General features: G+C 39.0%; 1 protein-coding gene across 1 annotated transcript; it reads left to right on the forward strand.

Annotated features, from left to right (window-relative positions):
• The first annotated feature begins 4,091 nt into the window (after window positions 1-4,091).
• On the forward strand, window positions 4,092-5,207 carry LOC124695645 (adenylate isopentenyltransferase 3, chloroplastic-like). The gene has a single exon (XM_047228470.1). The coding sequence runs from the start codon at window positions 4,092-4,094 to the stop codon at window positions 5,205-5,207; it is 1,116 nt and encodes a 371-aa protein (XP_047084426.1).
• The last annotated feature ends 7,571 nt before the right edge of the window (window positions 5,208-12,778 follow it).

A 12,778-nucleotide genomic window follows, 5' to 3' on the forward strand; every position in this document is an offset into this window, starting at 1 on the left:
CGGTATGATAGATAGTGAAGCATTGTAAGCATGGATAATGTTATATTCTCGCTTTCTAACATGGAGTATATTATTACCCTATTGCAAGCTTCAAAAAAATTAATGAACCACGTATCCGTTTTTCCGAGCAAGCCATGCATGCTATACCTGCATTATAAATGCATGATATCCAGAGGATGCGTGCACGAGATAATGTTACTCTTGATATAATTTATCATACGACAAATAACGGATTTTCAAGACCCAATCTTTGAGCATGACCTCAACTAAGTGCTAGTTATTGCTGTTCTTCCTTGTCAATTGCCAATTGTACGAGAGACGTGGGCACACATGAGGTTGTCGTCTTCTGTTGCATCATAGTGGTGTAGAAAATTTTGGAACTTTTATTAATTACAATTTTTTGTACCATATCCATACTTTTTGGAGAGTTCTTCATTTTTTATAAACAATTTTACCTCTAAGTCTAAAAATATAATAATTTGAAAACTCCTAATATTAAATTCAAATATTATTAAAACAATTATTGTGCGTTGGGGTTTCGAATTGGAATTTCAAAATGAAAGATAGGTCTTTGGCACACTTGTGGCGGCGCTGCAACTATGATAAGACAAGGGGCATCACGCACAAGTAACTATCTCTCTCTCTGCGCACGCTCTCTCTCCCTCTCACACACATACAAATTAGTTTTCAAATTATTAAAAGTTTCGGATTATGTGAAGTTGAAGTTCTAAAACATTTGAACATTTGGATTGTTGGAAATTTAAATAGTCTTAAACAATCTGAAGGTTTGATTTTTCTTTAAATTTGAATTTCTGGAAGCATTACACTTATTAAAAACGAAAGTGAAGTGCGAAATATATGAATTTTTCAAATTTTGTTTTTGAAAAAATATTTTATTACCAAAAATTCCAAATTTTGAAGCGTTCTAAAGTTTCAATCTAAGGTTCAATTTTTTTATAAAGTTTGCATTTCTAACTGCTTGGTTTTTTTGAAGTTCCAAATTTCTAACAATAGGGCAGATTATGTTAAAGCTAGCGCTCAATTTTTACTATAGAATATTCAAATACTGATCCACACCAATAAATTTGGTTATTGTATATGTGCCCCGTGTGTGTAGCTTGTTGTATTTGACTAGCGTGTCACTTATAAATACCTACGTTGTCGGAAAAAAAAGTATAAATTTTATTCAAAGTTAAATGATGTGAAGTTTTACCAAGTTTATAACAAAAAATGCCAACACCTATATATAATACTATATAGATATGATAAATAAATTATTTACTTTATGATATATCTAAGAGCACTGAGATTTTTAGTTGTTAATAGTTTTAAATAACTTGGTCAAAATTTACGTTGATTGACTTTAAAAGATATTTACCGGTATTTTTTAGGAATGGGGGAGTAATTGCATAGATTTTTTTTTCAAAATCAAGTACAAATGCAAACGCTCACAAATATATACATACACACACCCATATGAGTGCACGCAGGACCTCCGATATACTGAGTACAAGACTTCGAAAGTTACATCTATAATTGGATTAGTTTTACAACATGTTTAATTGTCCCAAGTTCACAAAATAACACAATTTCAGAATGTTTGCTAATTTCAGAAAGAAATCGATAGGATTATTTTATCTCACTTCCTGATTACGGTTCGAACTGTAATGAGGAAGTGAGATAATTGCCTTTCTTTCCTTTCACTCCTATCGTTTCTTTATATCCTGGGCACATTAATAGCATGGATATATATAAATGGTAGACAATTAATGGACGATTATCCTATTGCAATCTAGATGGCAGGTTTTAAGGTATGTCATTAATTAACCAGACGCGTAGGTACGCATATGGATACTCTTCGTGAAGGGGTCAAATGGGAATACATCAAGACCCAGATGTCTTTGTGCTGGTATATTTTTATTTGAAAATATATTTTTAATGAATAGATACTAAAAATGACACGTTTCTATCTGCTTCCAAGTAACGGTCCAAAGTGTCAATATATACAGGAGGACTGGCCTCGCTGCGACCACTGGTCTTGCCTTCAGATCAACCCAGAATACAACTTAGCTCTCTCGGTTGAGAACTCCAGCGACCGGCGACCAGCCGACCACCGTACAGAGAAATTCCGTGGCTAACTAGCTTGTTGATCTCCTGACCCTGGTAAACAACTAAACACACAGAAAAGCTATACGCCTAAAGCCTAGCTAGCTAGGTTCTTGTGCTGGTCCTTATATATATGCTTGTGATTATTTTGAGAATCTAAATCATTGAAAGAGTTGTGTGATCTTGTTTTGGTTTTTTTCTTATCCAAATTATTCTAGCAAACATCGCCATGTGTTTTGGAATATCTGGTACAAACATGCATTTGACCGATTTAAACCAAGATCACGTAAACCCGATTTGATTGATAGTAGATCTTCTCTTTCTAGATGTTTGGTGGAATAGTATTGCACAAAATGCGAACAAAAAAGATATATATGAGTGCAGTTTTGATTTTAGATCTTTTTCGAGAAGAGTTTATTTTAGATCTAGATCTGCTAGCTTGGTGTACCAAATATATTTGATTGATGCCATTTTTTTCTTCCTATGCAACATTTAAATCTTGATCTTTATATCCCGTAGAGTATGTGATTTGTGCTATCAAAATCCAACACATAATTTTGTTTGCTCAAAAAATGAAAAACAAAGTCACGGTGCATCTAATTGAGGTGGGAGCATTTCTTGACTGCCTACATCTTAGTGCATATGCTTCTTATAACCAAATACCACATGTCTTTAATCAACAAGTAGATCTCATATTTTCAATGAGGGAAATCTAGAAAACGTAGGGCATCTATGAGTGTATATGGTATGTTAGAAAATATATGAGATCTATGAGTTTATATGTTCTTGTAGAAAATAAGGGAGATCTAGGAGTATAGATGTCGGATATCTTTAAAAAGGTATGGTATAGTTGTTTTGAAAACGTGGGAGGTGTATGAGTTTTTTTTTATTTGAGGGATATTGTTCCAGAACTCCCATTTTGTAATAGCTAGTCTTGTGCGCTCATGTTGTATAAGGTGGTGATATGCACGAAATTCATTCTATTCTATTTCTTGAACCAAATAGCTAGGATCGATCAGATCATTCATTCAATATCCCGGGCTCTGAATTAAAAAAAAAAACATAGTTTTTTTTTTTTTGAGAAACACGGTACAAACACAAACACTCACATACACGTGCATACACTCACCCCTATGAACACACCTTACCCCTATGAGCACCTCCGGAAGACTGAGCCGGTGAATTGGATCTGAAATTCACAAAGTCATCACAGACGCCTCGCTGTTGACGGGAACGTCGCCTCCCACTGAAGAATATTCCGCCTTTATAAGACACACAGATGTCAAACCTGGGGTTTGAACTCTGGTGAACTGGGGGTACAACCACCCTCCTAACCACCCAACCTCAGGTTGGTTCTAACATGTACATGTCACAAATGTTATAACATGTATGAATTTTTTAACTATTTGAACAATTTTATATTCTTCTGTTCATATAAGACTTCATTAGAACTCTTATTTTTTTGTAGTGTTTGGACATGTTTTCCAATTATGACGAAAGATACTACTTTTATTGTAATAATTCTGCCTGATTTTGAACTTACTGCAGTTGCATCAGCGTCATACAAAGCCATAGTAGGAGTATTTGTTTTCGAGTTTTGCATCCACGGTGGTAAAATCCAAAAAAAAAATCCTAGCACCGATTCCCGAGTAAGACGAAGGCCAATTAAATGCACATATAATATCGACGTCTACAACATCGGTCTTGTATGCATTTGTTATAGGATATCGAATTATTTCAGATGTTTATTTGTTTGTTTGCACACTAATGTACCAGTGCAGCCCTCTCGATATATACATTCAGTTTCTTGCTTGTGTAATATGTCAACTTGCAAAGGTATAATTTCCCATTAACTATGTATGAATTGTGATATTTGTTTTTCAAAGTGTATGTAATCAGTATATGTATTACCATGCATTTGATCCGTGTGTCGAAATAACCATGGATTGCCTCTTCTTGTTCCATGATCGAGCAGCTGCTGATCAATGGAGTCCAAGGGCATGAACGGCCAGTCCCCCAAGCCCAAGGTCGTCTTCGTGCTGGGCGCCACGGCCACCGGGAAGTCCAAGCTCGCCATCGCCCTCGCCCAGCAGTTCGATGGCGAGGTGATCAACTCTGACAAGATCCAGATGTACGACGGCGTGCCGGTAATCACAAACAAGGTCACTGAGGAGGAGTGTGCCGGCGTGCCTCACCACCTCCTCGGCGGCGTGCACCCGGACGCCGACTTCACCGCTGAGGACTTCTGCCGCGAGGCGTCCGCGGCCATCGCCCGCATCCTCGCCGCGGGCCGTCTCCCCGTCGTCGCAGGTGGGTCCAACACCTACATCGAGGCGCTGGTGGAAGGCGACAACGCGGCGTTCCGCGCCGCCTACGACTGCCTCTTCATCTGGCTTGACGCCACGCCGGAGTTGCTGGAGTGGTACACAGCGCTCCGTGTGGACGACATGGTGCAGCGCGGGCTGGCGCACGAGGCGCGCGCCGTGTTCGACGCCGGGAACGCGGACTACAGCCGAGGCGTGCGCCGCGCCATCGGGCTTCCCGAGATGCACGACTACCTGCTGCTGTTGGAGCTAACTGAGCGCGAAGGCGCTGTGGCAGAGGCGGTCGACCTCGCGGAGAGGTTCGATCACGCCGTGCGCCAGATCAAGGCCAACACCTTCGGACTGGTGCTGGCGCAGCAGGCCAAGATCCAGCGCCTCAGCGGGATGGAAGGCTGGGACGTCCGCCGCGTCGACGCCACCATCGTGTTCGCCTGCATGGCCGCCGGCCTCGGACAGGAGGCCTGGGAGACGGTCGTGTGGGAGCCATGCCAGGAGATGGTCAAGCGCTTCCTGGAGACCCAGACTTTCATCCCCGATGCAGCTGACAAACTGCCTACTGATCTGGAGTTGGACGAGGAGATGGCCAAGGTTTTTCATGGGTTCACTATATCGCCAGATGCAGCCGGCGATGCCGTTCTGGCCCTGCCAGCGGTGCACAAGGACAAGGAGGCCGCGAAAGGAGCTGCCCCCGGTGAAGGCGACGGTGATGGAGGCAATGCCGGCGTTGGAGAGGCTGGTCCAGATGCAGCTGGTGGAGAGGGGTCACACGCAGTCTAAGCGACGACGTGCGTGCATGGCTTCAGCTTTGCATGGTGCTTGTACTGCTTACCCACTGGCCACTGGTGCTTAGACTGACAGATGCACGGGAGATGGGGTGATACAAGGGTCATGAGCTTAAGCTAGTGTTACTGTTTAATTTAAGGACTATTTCTGGTGTCTGAATAATTATGGAAAACTCATATGGATCCTTTGAAGACATTCGTGTCATTATATGTCACTTGCTGTTGTTTCATATTATTTATGGATGTCTTCCTGAGAGATTATTTTATGGATTTTATGCTATATACATATTATGCTCTCCGATGAATACTATTTTCATCGGTATATGTCTATGACCATCAGCATCGACTCTATTCAACCAAAAACTGGTTTGTTAGGTGCAAACTTGATTGACTTGGAAATAAATATTTGTCACGCAGCATATATATGAATAGCAAATGCCTACTCTTCTGATAAGATGTAGAGGAGCTTTCACCAACATGATGCCTCCATCGACTCTCATTGTCGTCGTTGAATCGACCTGACCAAAAAAGAAGGTCAATACTTATCTTCTACTGATACTCTTTGATGGTATATAGTATTGTGTCGAGGTGTGAAGGAGATCTGGGAGAGGAAAGCAATTCAAGGAAATTAATCCTTTATTGTTATGTGGTCCTTAATGATCGGGGCAGCATGTATCGATAGCAACGCCTTTAGGAAGGGTACTCTGCAAAACATAGTTATCAGCCATATATATGCCAAATTTAGACTTTAACCTTGGATAGGTAGTACAAGATAACAACTAAGACCTCAACACATCACCATTGCTAAACCCACTCGATGACTCGACCAACACACCTTCTCTTGATCTGCCACCAAACCGGTTGATTTCTGTCACAACCACTCCTTAGATCCACCAAGTGGGTTGTCGGCTGCCAAAGCGCTACCGCAAATACGAGGTAGATGCCAGCGAAGTAAAGGCATGAGATATTTCCACACATCTTGTTTAAGGGCCTCACGAGTATACGCATGGAAATACAAGGGTCGTGAGCCTAAGCTAGTGTTACTGTTTAATTTAAGGACTATTTCTGGTGTCTGAATAATTATGAAAAACTCATATGGATCCTTTAAAGGTATTTGTGTCATTATATTTTACTTTTTGTAGTTTCACATTATTTATGGTTGTATATCTTAGAGATTATTTTATAGATTTTATGCTACACATATTATGCTCTCCGTTGAATATACTTTGATGGGTATATTTCTATGTCTAAGATAATAAACATGGACTCTATTCACCAAAAGTGGTTTGTTACATGTAAATTGATTGACTTGGAAATAACTATTTGTCACGCAGATTAGGAATAGCAAATGACTACTCTTCTGGTAAGATGTAGAGGAGTTTAGTCATCAACATGATGCCTCCATCTAGGAGTAAGACTCTCATTGTCGTCACTAAATCTGACCAAAAAGGTCAACCCTTTTCTTTTGCTTGTATTCTATGTTGGTATATAGTGTTGCAACGATCACTTTCACATATGACACCTGCCCAGAGAGGTGTGAAGGAGAGTTGCGATACGAAATGCAATTCAAAGGAAATTAATCCTTTATTATTATGTGATCCTTGATAATCAATGCACCATGTATCACCACCCACAACAACACCTTCAGGAAGGGAACTCTCCAAAACATAGTCGTCATATGACAATCCTAGATTTTGACCTTGGATACCTGGTACATAAGCTAACGAATAAGCTTTCAACACATCTCGATCCTTAAACGCATTTAATGACTCGACCAACACACATTGTCTTGATCTGCCACCGCCACGGTTGATTCATGTCACAACCACTCCTAAGGTCCACATAGCGGGTTGTCGGCTAACAAAGAGCTACCGCAAATACAAGGTAGATGCTGGCGATGGAAATGCATAGCGATTTCCACACGTCTTATTTAAGTGTCTCGCGAGTATATGCATGGAACTACAATCAAACCATAAAGAGATGGTTGTCGTCGGATGTGTCCCATACGTCATGTCATCTACCGCATGATATAGATGTGTTGTGGTGTCTTAGATCGGTCAAACAACACCCAAGCCATCATGGCTCCCAACACACATCGACCAAGAAAGCCAATATAGGGTGGGAAGCCAATTGGGGTGGTCTGAACAAAAGACGGTCGGGGCCACCATTGGGGGCAGCATGAGGTCGCGCCCAATGATGGAGAGGAGAGAGTACAATGAGGCAGATTCTTAGGAGAAATCTAATCTCCCTAGGCCAGGTTGCACTTGTGTGTTCAGGAAGCAAAACATCTCCAAGACCCATATGTTATGTGTTCTTTGTTACCGAGATTTTTCTTGGGCCTTTTTCGGTTCTATAGCATAAGATGCAGTAGTTAATCCTTACATGTATACTCTCATCAAAGTTGTTGTAAGAACGTCATAGGATGAACTAGGCTTAAACTTATCGATGTATCATACTATATTTGGAAGAACAATCTAGGGGATAGTAACACGTTAAACAAGATTCATGTGAGAATTTCACATATAACTAGTGCAATTCGGTGAAAATTTGGTTCAACATTACATATGTAACAAGCGAACAGTTAAATCTAATTCCCAGTATTTCAATCCATAGAAACATGCAACCTTATTACATATTACTTTTGTACAACCACGAATCATGTATGCGCTCTAGCTTCATAAATGGGTAAGTTTCTACAAGGTTTATAGAGGTTTCATCTAGGAATGTGATGTTTGGTGATATGGCTAGCAGCGCTCACTCCGTCATGACTATAAGATGAAGATGGTATTATTGGGCGTCACTTACTTAGATTATTTTGCACATGAACTCTTTCTCTATCACACTCGTGGATCGAAATGATGGAGAAAATCAAGACACCCTTGTGTAAAAAAACAAAGGTTACATGTGATGCTTCGGACATGGCGCTTTTCTGTACATCCACGGAGGACCAAGATTAATGTCAGTAATGGACACAATACATCCTTATCTTAAGCATTTTGATTGAATGGCCTCTATTTTCCATTGCCACCTAGAGGAATGCAAGAGTACTTCGCAAAAGAGATACAATTTAAAGAAGGAATAAATGAGAAAATCTGGATATGGATAATTGCCAAAATTAGCTTATGGCCTGCCTTTCCATATATTTGATTTTATGGAGCTTTGTAATCGTTGCTGACCCTACTATAAGTGATTCATTGCATTAGAACTAGGCTAAATCAAGATCCTTCTCTCAGCCTATGAATTCCAATTCTAGAGTTGATTTCATAGGTTTCCTTTGAGCAGTCATGGGAGGGGGGGTAACGAGCGCATTTTACCTGAAATTTTCATTTTATCATAAGACTGGTTGAAATCCAACAAGTAACAAACATGGGGAATAGTGGGATCAGTATAAGGATCAGTATCGGACGGGTAGGAGGTACTTTATCCACACATCGACATAACCATGTTTCTACGTGGGCAGCCGAGTGCGCTAGGGCACCGCGTCAATTTTGCTTGCGGCATGCCTTGCGGATGAGGGCGAGTGTGGGAGCTATATCCGTTGAAAACCAACATTGTTTATGTGTTTCCAAATGTGTCATAGGCACAAAAAGCGAAGGGTGGCAGTGGTCTAGGGCGGAGTGGAGGGGGGAGATCGCATCTATTGGCGTCATAAATGGTCACCACATGGTCAGCGGCAGATCTAGGATCAATCCAGAATCTTTGGTGAAGTTTCACCCAAACATGATGTGCCTAGCCATCTGTAGAAGCGTTGCATATGGGACATACACTCTCGGGCACTGTCAGAATGTTCTTGCGGAGGAGGTTGGCACAAGTTGCGCCATTTTCGCACGACAATCCAGGCAAAGAACCTTACCTTCTAGGGCGCTTTGTTGGTCCAAACGAAGTAATAATTGGGAAATAGCCCCCACCCGACCTCCCCATTATCATGCAAATTTTGTACAGGAAGGTCATCAAGGGTTTGATCCATAAAATATAAGGTAGGCCGCCACAGATCTCAAATTATTGATTTTCTCTTGGTTGGTTATTTGCGTATAATTCGTATATTCAACTTATGTCCTCATAATCCTCTCTAGGTCTTTACGAAAACAAGGCTCTCTGTGACATGAAAACTTGTACTACCTCCATGCCAAGGCTTAAGGCCTATATTTTCTTCAGAAAGTCAAACTATGTTAAGTTTGACTAAGTTTTTACAAAAAATCATTAACATGTCAAATACAAAATTAATATTATTAGATAGATAATGAAATATATTTTCATGTGCTATCTACAAAATATCATATTTATTGATAGACTATTCTAAAATTTTAGTCAAACTTTACTTGCTTTGACTTTTCAAAAAAAAGTCTTAAGCCTTGGGATGGAGGTATTATTGTTGTGTTGACCCTCTCTAACAACCGAAGATGGCCAAGTATGATCGCATGAGATCCACATCTTCTATTGATTGTTGTTTCTCTTTGCATTTGGGTATGATAAATAATTTTGTCCCCTTGACTACTCTGCACCTGACCATGGTACTTCAACTATGAGATTTCTCTCATTTCTCCCAAATTCCCTCATGTAAGTTTGCTTCTTTTGTGGGTTGTGAATAGAAATATTTTGTAGATCCAAGTTCTAAAGAATTATGACACTGAATTGAAGATTACCTCAGTCCCAACATCTTTGGGGTAGGTGCCCCCACTCAAGAGTTTGTGGGTTAGTTTCATTCAGATTGGGGACTTTATTATGAAATCTATGCCCTAGTTGACGATGCTCGTCTCTTCATAAAATCAAGATTGAGTGCAATGTGCGGGCCTTTGTACCATCACAACCATGCATGTATCATTGTGACCAAGATCAAGACAATGTGAAAGCACAGGGATCTAGTGGATGTGACACAATTATGTTCAAGGAGATCGAGTGATATATATTTGAGGGTCTCCGTTAGATACTACATGTCGTCTTAACTTTGAACTTTTAGTAATTAGTGATTTTTCTGCAAAAAAAAGTATTTAATGAGTTGAGACAACATTTTTACCCCTGTGTAAAAAAAGATAAATACATGATATCCACTAAAGTCATTGGTGGTTGGGTGTGGATAGGTTTTACATAGTTCGGGTGTTGTGAGAGTATTAGGGTTTTTGAGGGCTTGCGGTTTAAGTTGTAATTAATGGTTTTGGGTGGGGGAAGACATTCTAATATATGTCGGGCTAGTCAGAAATAAATGAGTCTAAAAAGTTGAGTACTAATTTATGAATAAATATTATAATATTAGACAATTATGTGTCTTAACTATATTATATTGGGGGAAAAAACATAAATCTGGTTAAAGGTTACCAAATGCGGAAATGAACTCTGACTCTAAGTGTAGATGCACCCATTACCCCAAAAAATGTATTTTGAAATGTCTAAATATTCCGGAAAAATTATGGATGTAAATACATACATTCTATGTTTGCACACAAAGTTTCATGCAAAAAGTGATGTTTTTGTGTCTTGTGTAAGAAAGATAACTTTTGGTGCCAAAATAGCTATTCTCAAAATGTCTTTTTCCCTAAAATATTGTGTGAAAACACATAATGTTTGGATGTATACACAGGAATATTTTCATGATTTTTTACATTTTGAAATACATTTAAAATGTATTTTTTATAATAGGTACATCCTATGAGCCAGAACACCATGTCCAACTAAATGGCCATATCTAGTAAGGTGGGTTGGAAACTAAATGTTGTAGGCCAAGGTGGCATGATCCCCTTCTAACTGATTCCCGACCGACTTTGATGGGGAAAGCGGCTTTCCCTATCAACTTATCTGCTGGGATGTAGTGTTGTGGTATAGTGTCAACTTCTACACTAAGGAAGGTATTAAAATATATTTGCAACATGATGTATATAAAGTTACTAAAAGAGTGGCAGGGTGGAGACACTAGTGGAAAAATAGGCTTTAGTCCCGGTTCGTAAGGGCCTTTAGTCTCGGTTGTGCAACCGGGAGTAAATACCCGAGACTAAAGCCCCCCCCCCCCTCCCTTTAGTCCCGGTTGGTTGGGACTAAAGGGTCCATCCACGTGAGCTACGTGCGTCGGGGCAAAAATGCCTCTAGATGAATTTTTTCTAATTTTTTTCCACTCCATTTTTTTCAATTTTTTCAGATTTTCTATTATTTTAGTTATTTGCATAGTTTAGTCTCGAACTACAATTAACTCTAATCAAATTACTTACTCATGGTCAAACTTCCCGCTCGGTCACCCTTCCTCCCACTACTCTACCACTAGCACGCTTAACTTTCTAGTTTCATCCCGTCCCGCATCCAACTACTTCCCGCGCATGTATGTGATACTAGTATCATATCAATCCTATTAACATGTTGGTCGATGTCACATTTCTTTATTATTTGAATTTTAAATAATTATTTTAATAAACAAAAGTAATGATGTAATAATAATCTTGAATAAATAAATAAACATTAACTTTTTAATTTGTATTATTTCTAAATTTTTAAATTTTTTAAATATTTATTTTTTGCCAAACCAAAAACCTAAAAATTTGAAAATCTAAAAATTGGGTAAAAGTAATAGTAATCTTTTTAATCTTATTTAAATATTAATTTTAATTTTTTGAAAAATAAAAAAAATTAATATCCGTAATTTATAGCAAAAATTAAAATCTTCCTGCTTTCATATTTTCATTTGAAATTTTGAGAATCTAAAAATTGGCTAACCGGGTAAACCCCGGTGAATTCGGATGTAACTTTTTCCCACGATGATTTTGATATATTATACGTTTTTTCCGACGTCGTATGGAAAAGTTAATGCGGTTTTACCATTTTTCAAACCTTTTTTGCAAAAAAGTGAAAATTCGAATTTCTTAATTTTCCCTAATAGTAGGTTGCGTAACATACAGGAATCTCAAAATATTTTATTTTTTGAATTTTCTTCATTTTATTTTCTATTTTACAGAGTTAAAATGGCGATCCACGGGGGGGGTGGGAAAGGTGCGTGGGGAGTAAAAACCAGAAAAACACTAAAGGGCTCCCTTTAGTCCCGGGTTGGAGCATTAGTCTCGGTTCACCAGCAGAACCGGAACTAAAGACCCTATTAGTCCCGGGTCAAAATATTTGGGGACTAATGGGTTGGGATGGAAGGCCTTTTTTCTACTAGTGAGAAGTAAACTCAGTTGTTATGGAAGCTTGTGTTGCTAGTATTCCTATGTTTATCATGTCTATTCTCAACTTTTCCAAGTGGGCTATTACAAATACTAGTACTCAACGGACAATTTATTTTCAAATAATCCCGTTGACGCCCATAAATAACATTTGTTTAATTGAGATTTTACTTGTCAAAATTAAGAAGTAATATGGGGGCTTGGGAATTAAAAACCTCGGAGACTTTAAATCTACGGTTACCTTCTTGTTGAATAACAAATTATGACACAAATAATAAAAAATTAGGAGAATTTTTTAAAGGAATACGGTATTAATAATAAGAACCCAAATCTGCGTCCCTAAAAATTGAACTTAGGTGGCTGGGTTGTACATCCACTTCAATAACCAAGTGAGCTAGGATCACTTCTTATTAGGAGAATTATTATA

The sequence above is a fragment of the Lolium rigidum genome, chromosome 3, assembly GCF_022539505.1.
Source record: "Lolium rigidum isolate FL_2022 chromosome 3, APGP_CSIRO_Lrig_0.1, whole genome shotgun sequence".
Taxonomy (NCBI): Eukaryota; Viridiplantae; Streptophyta; class Magnoliopsida; order Poales; family Poaceae; genus Lolium; species Lolium rigidum.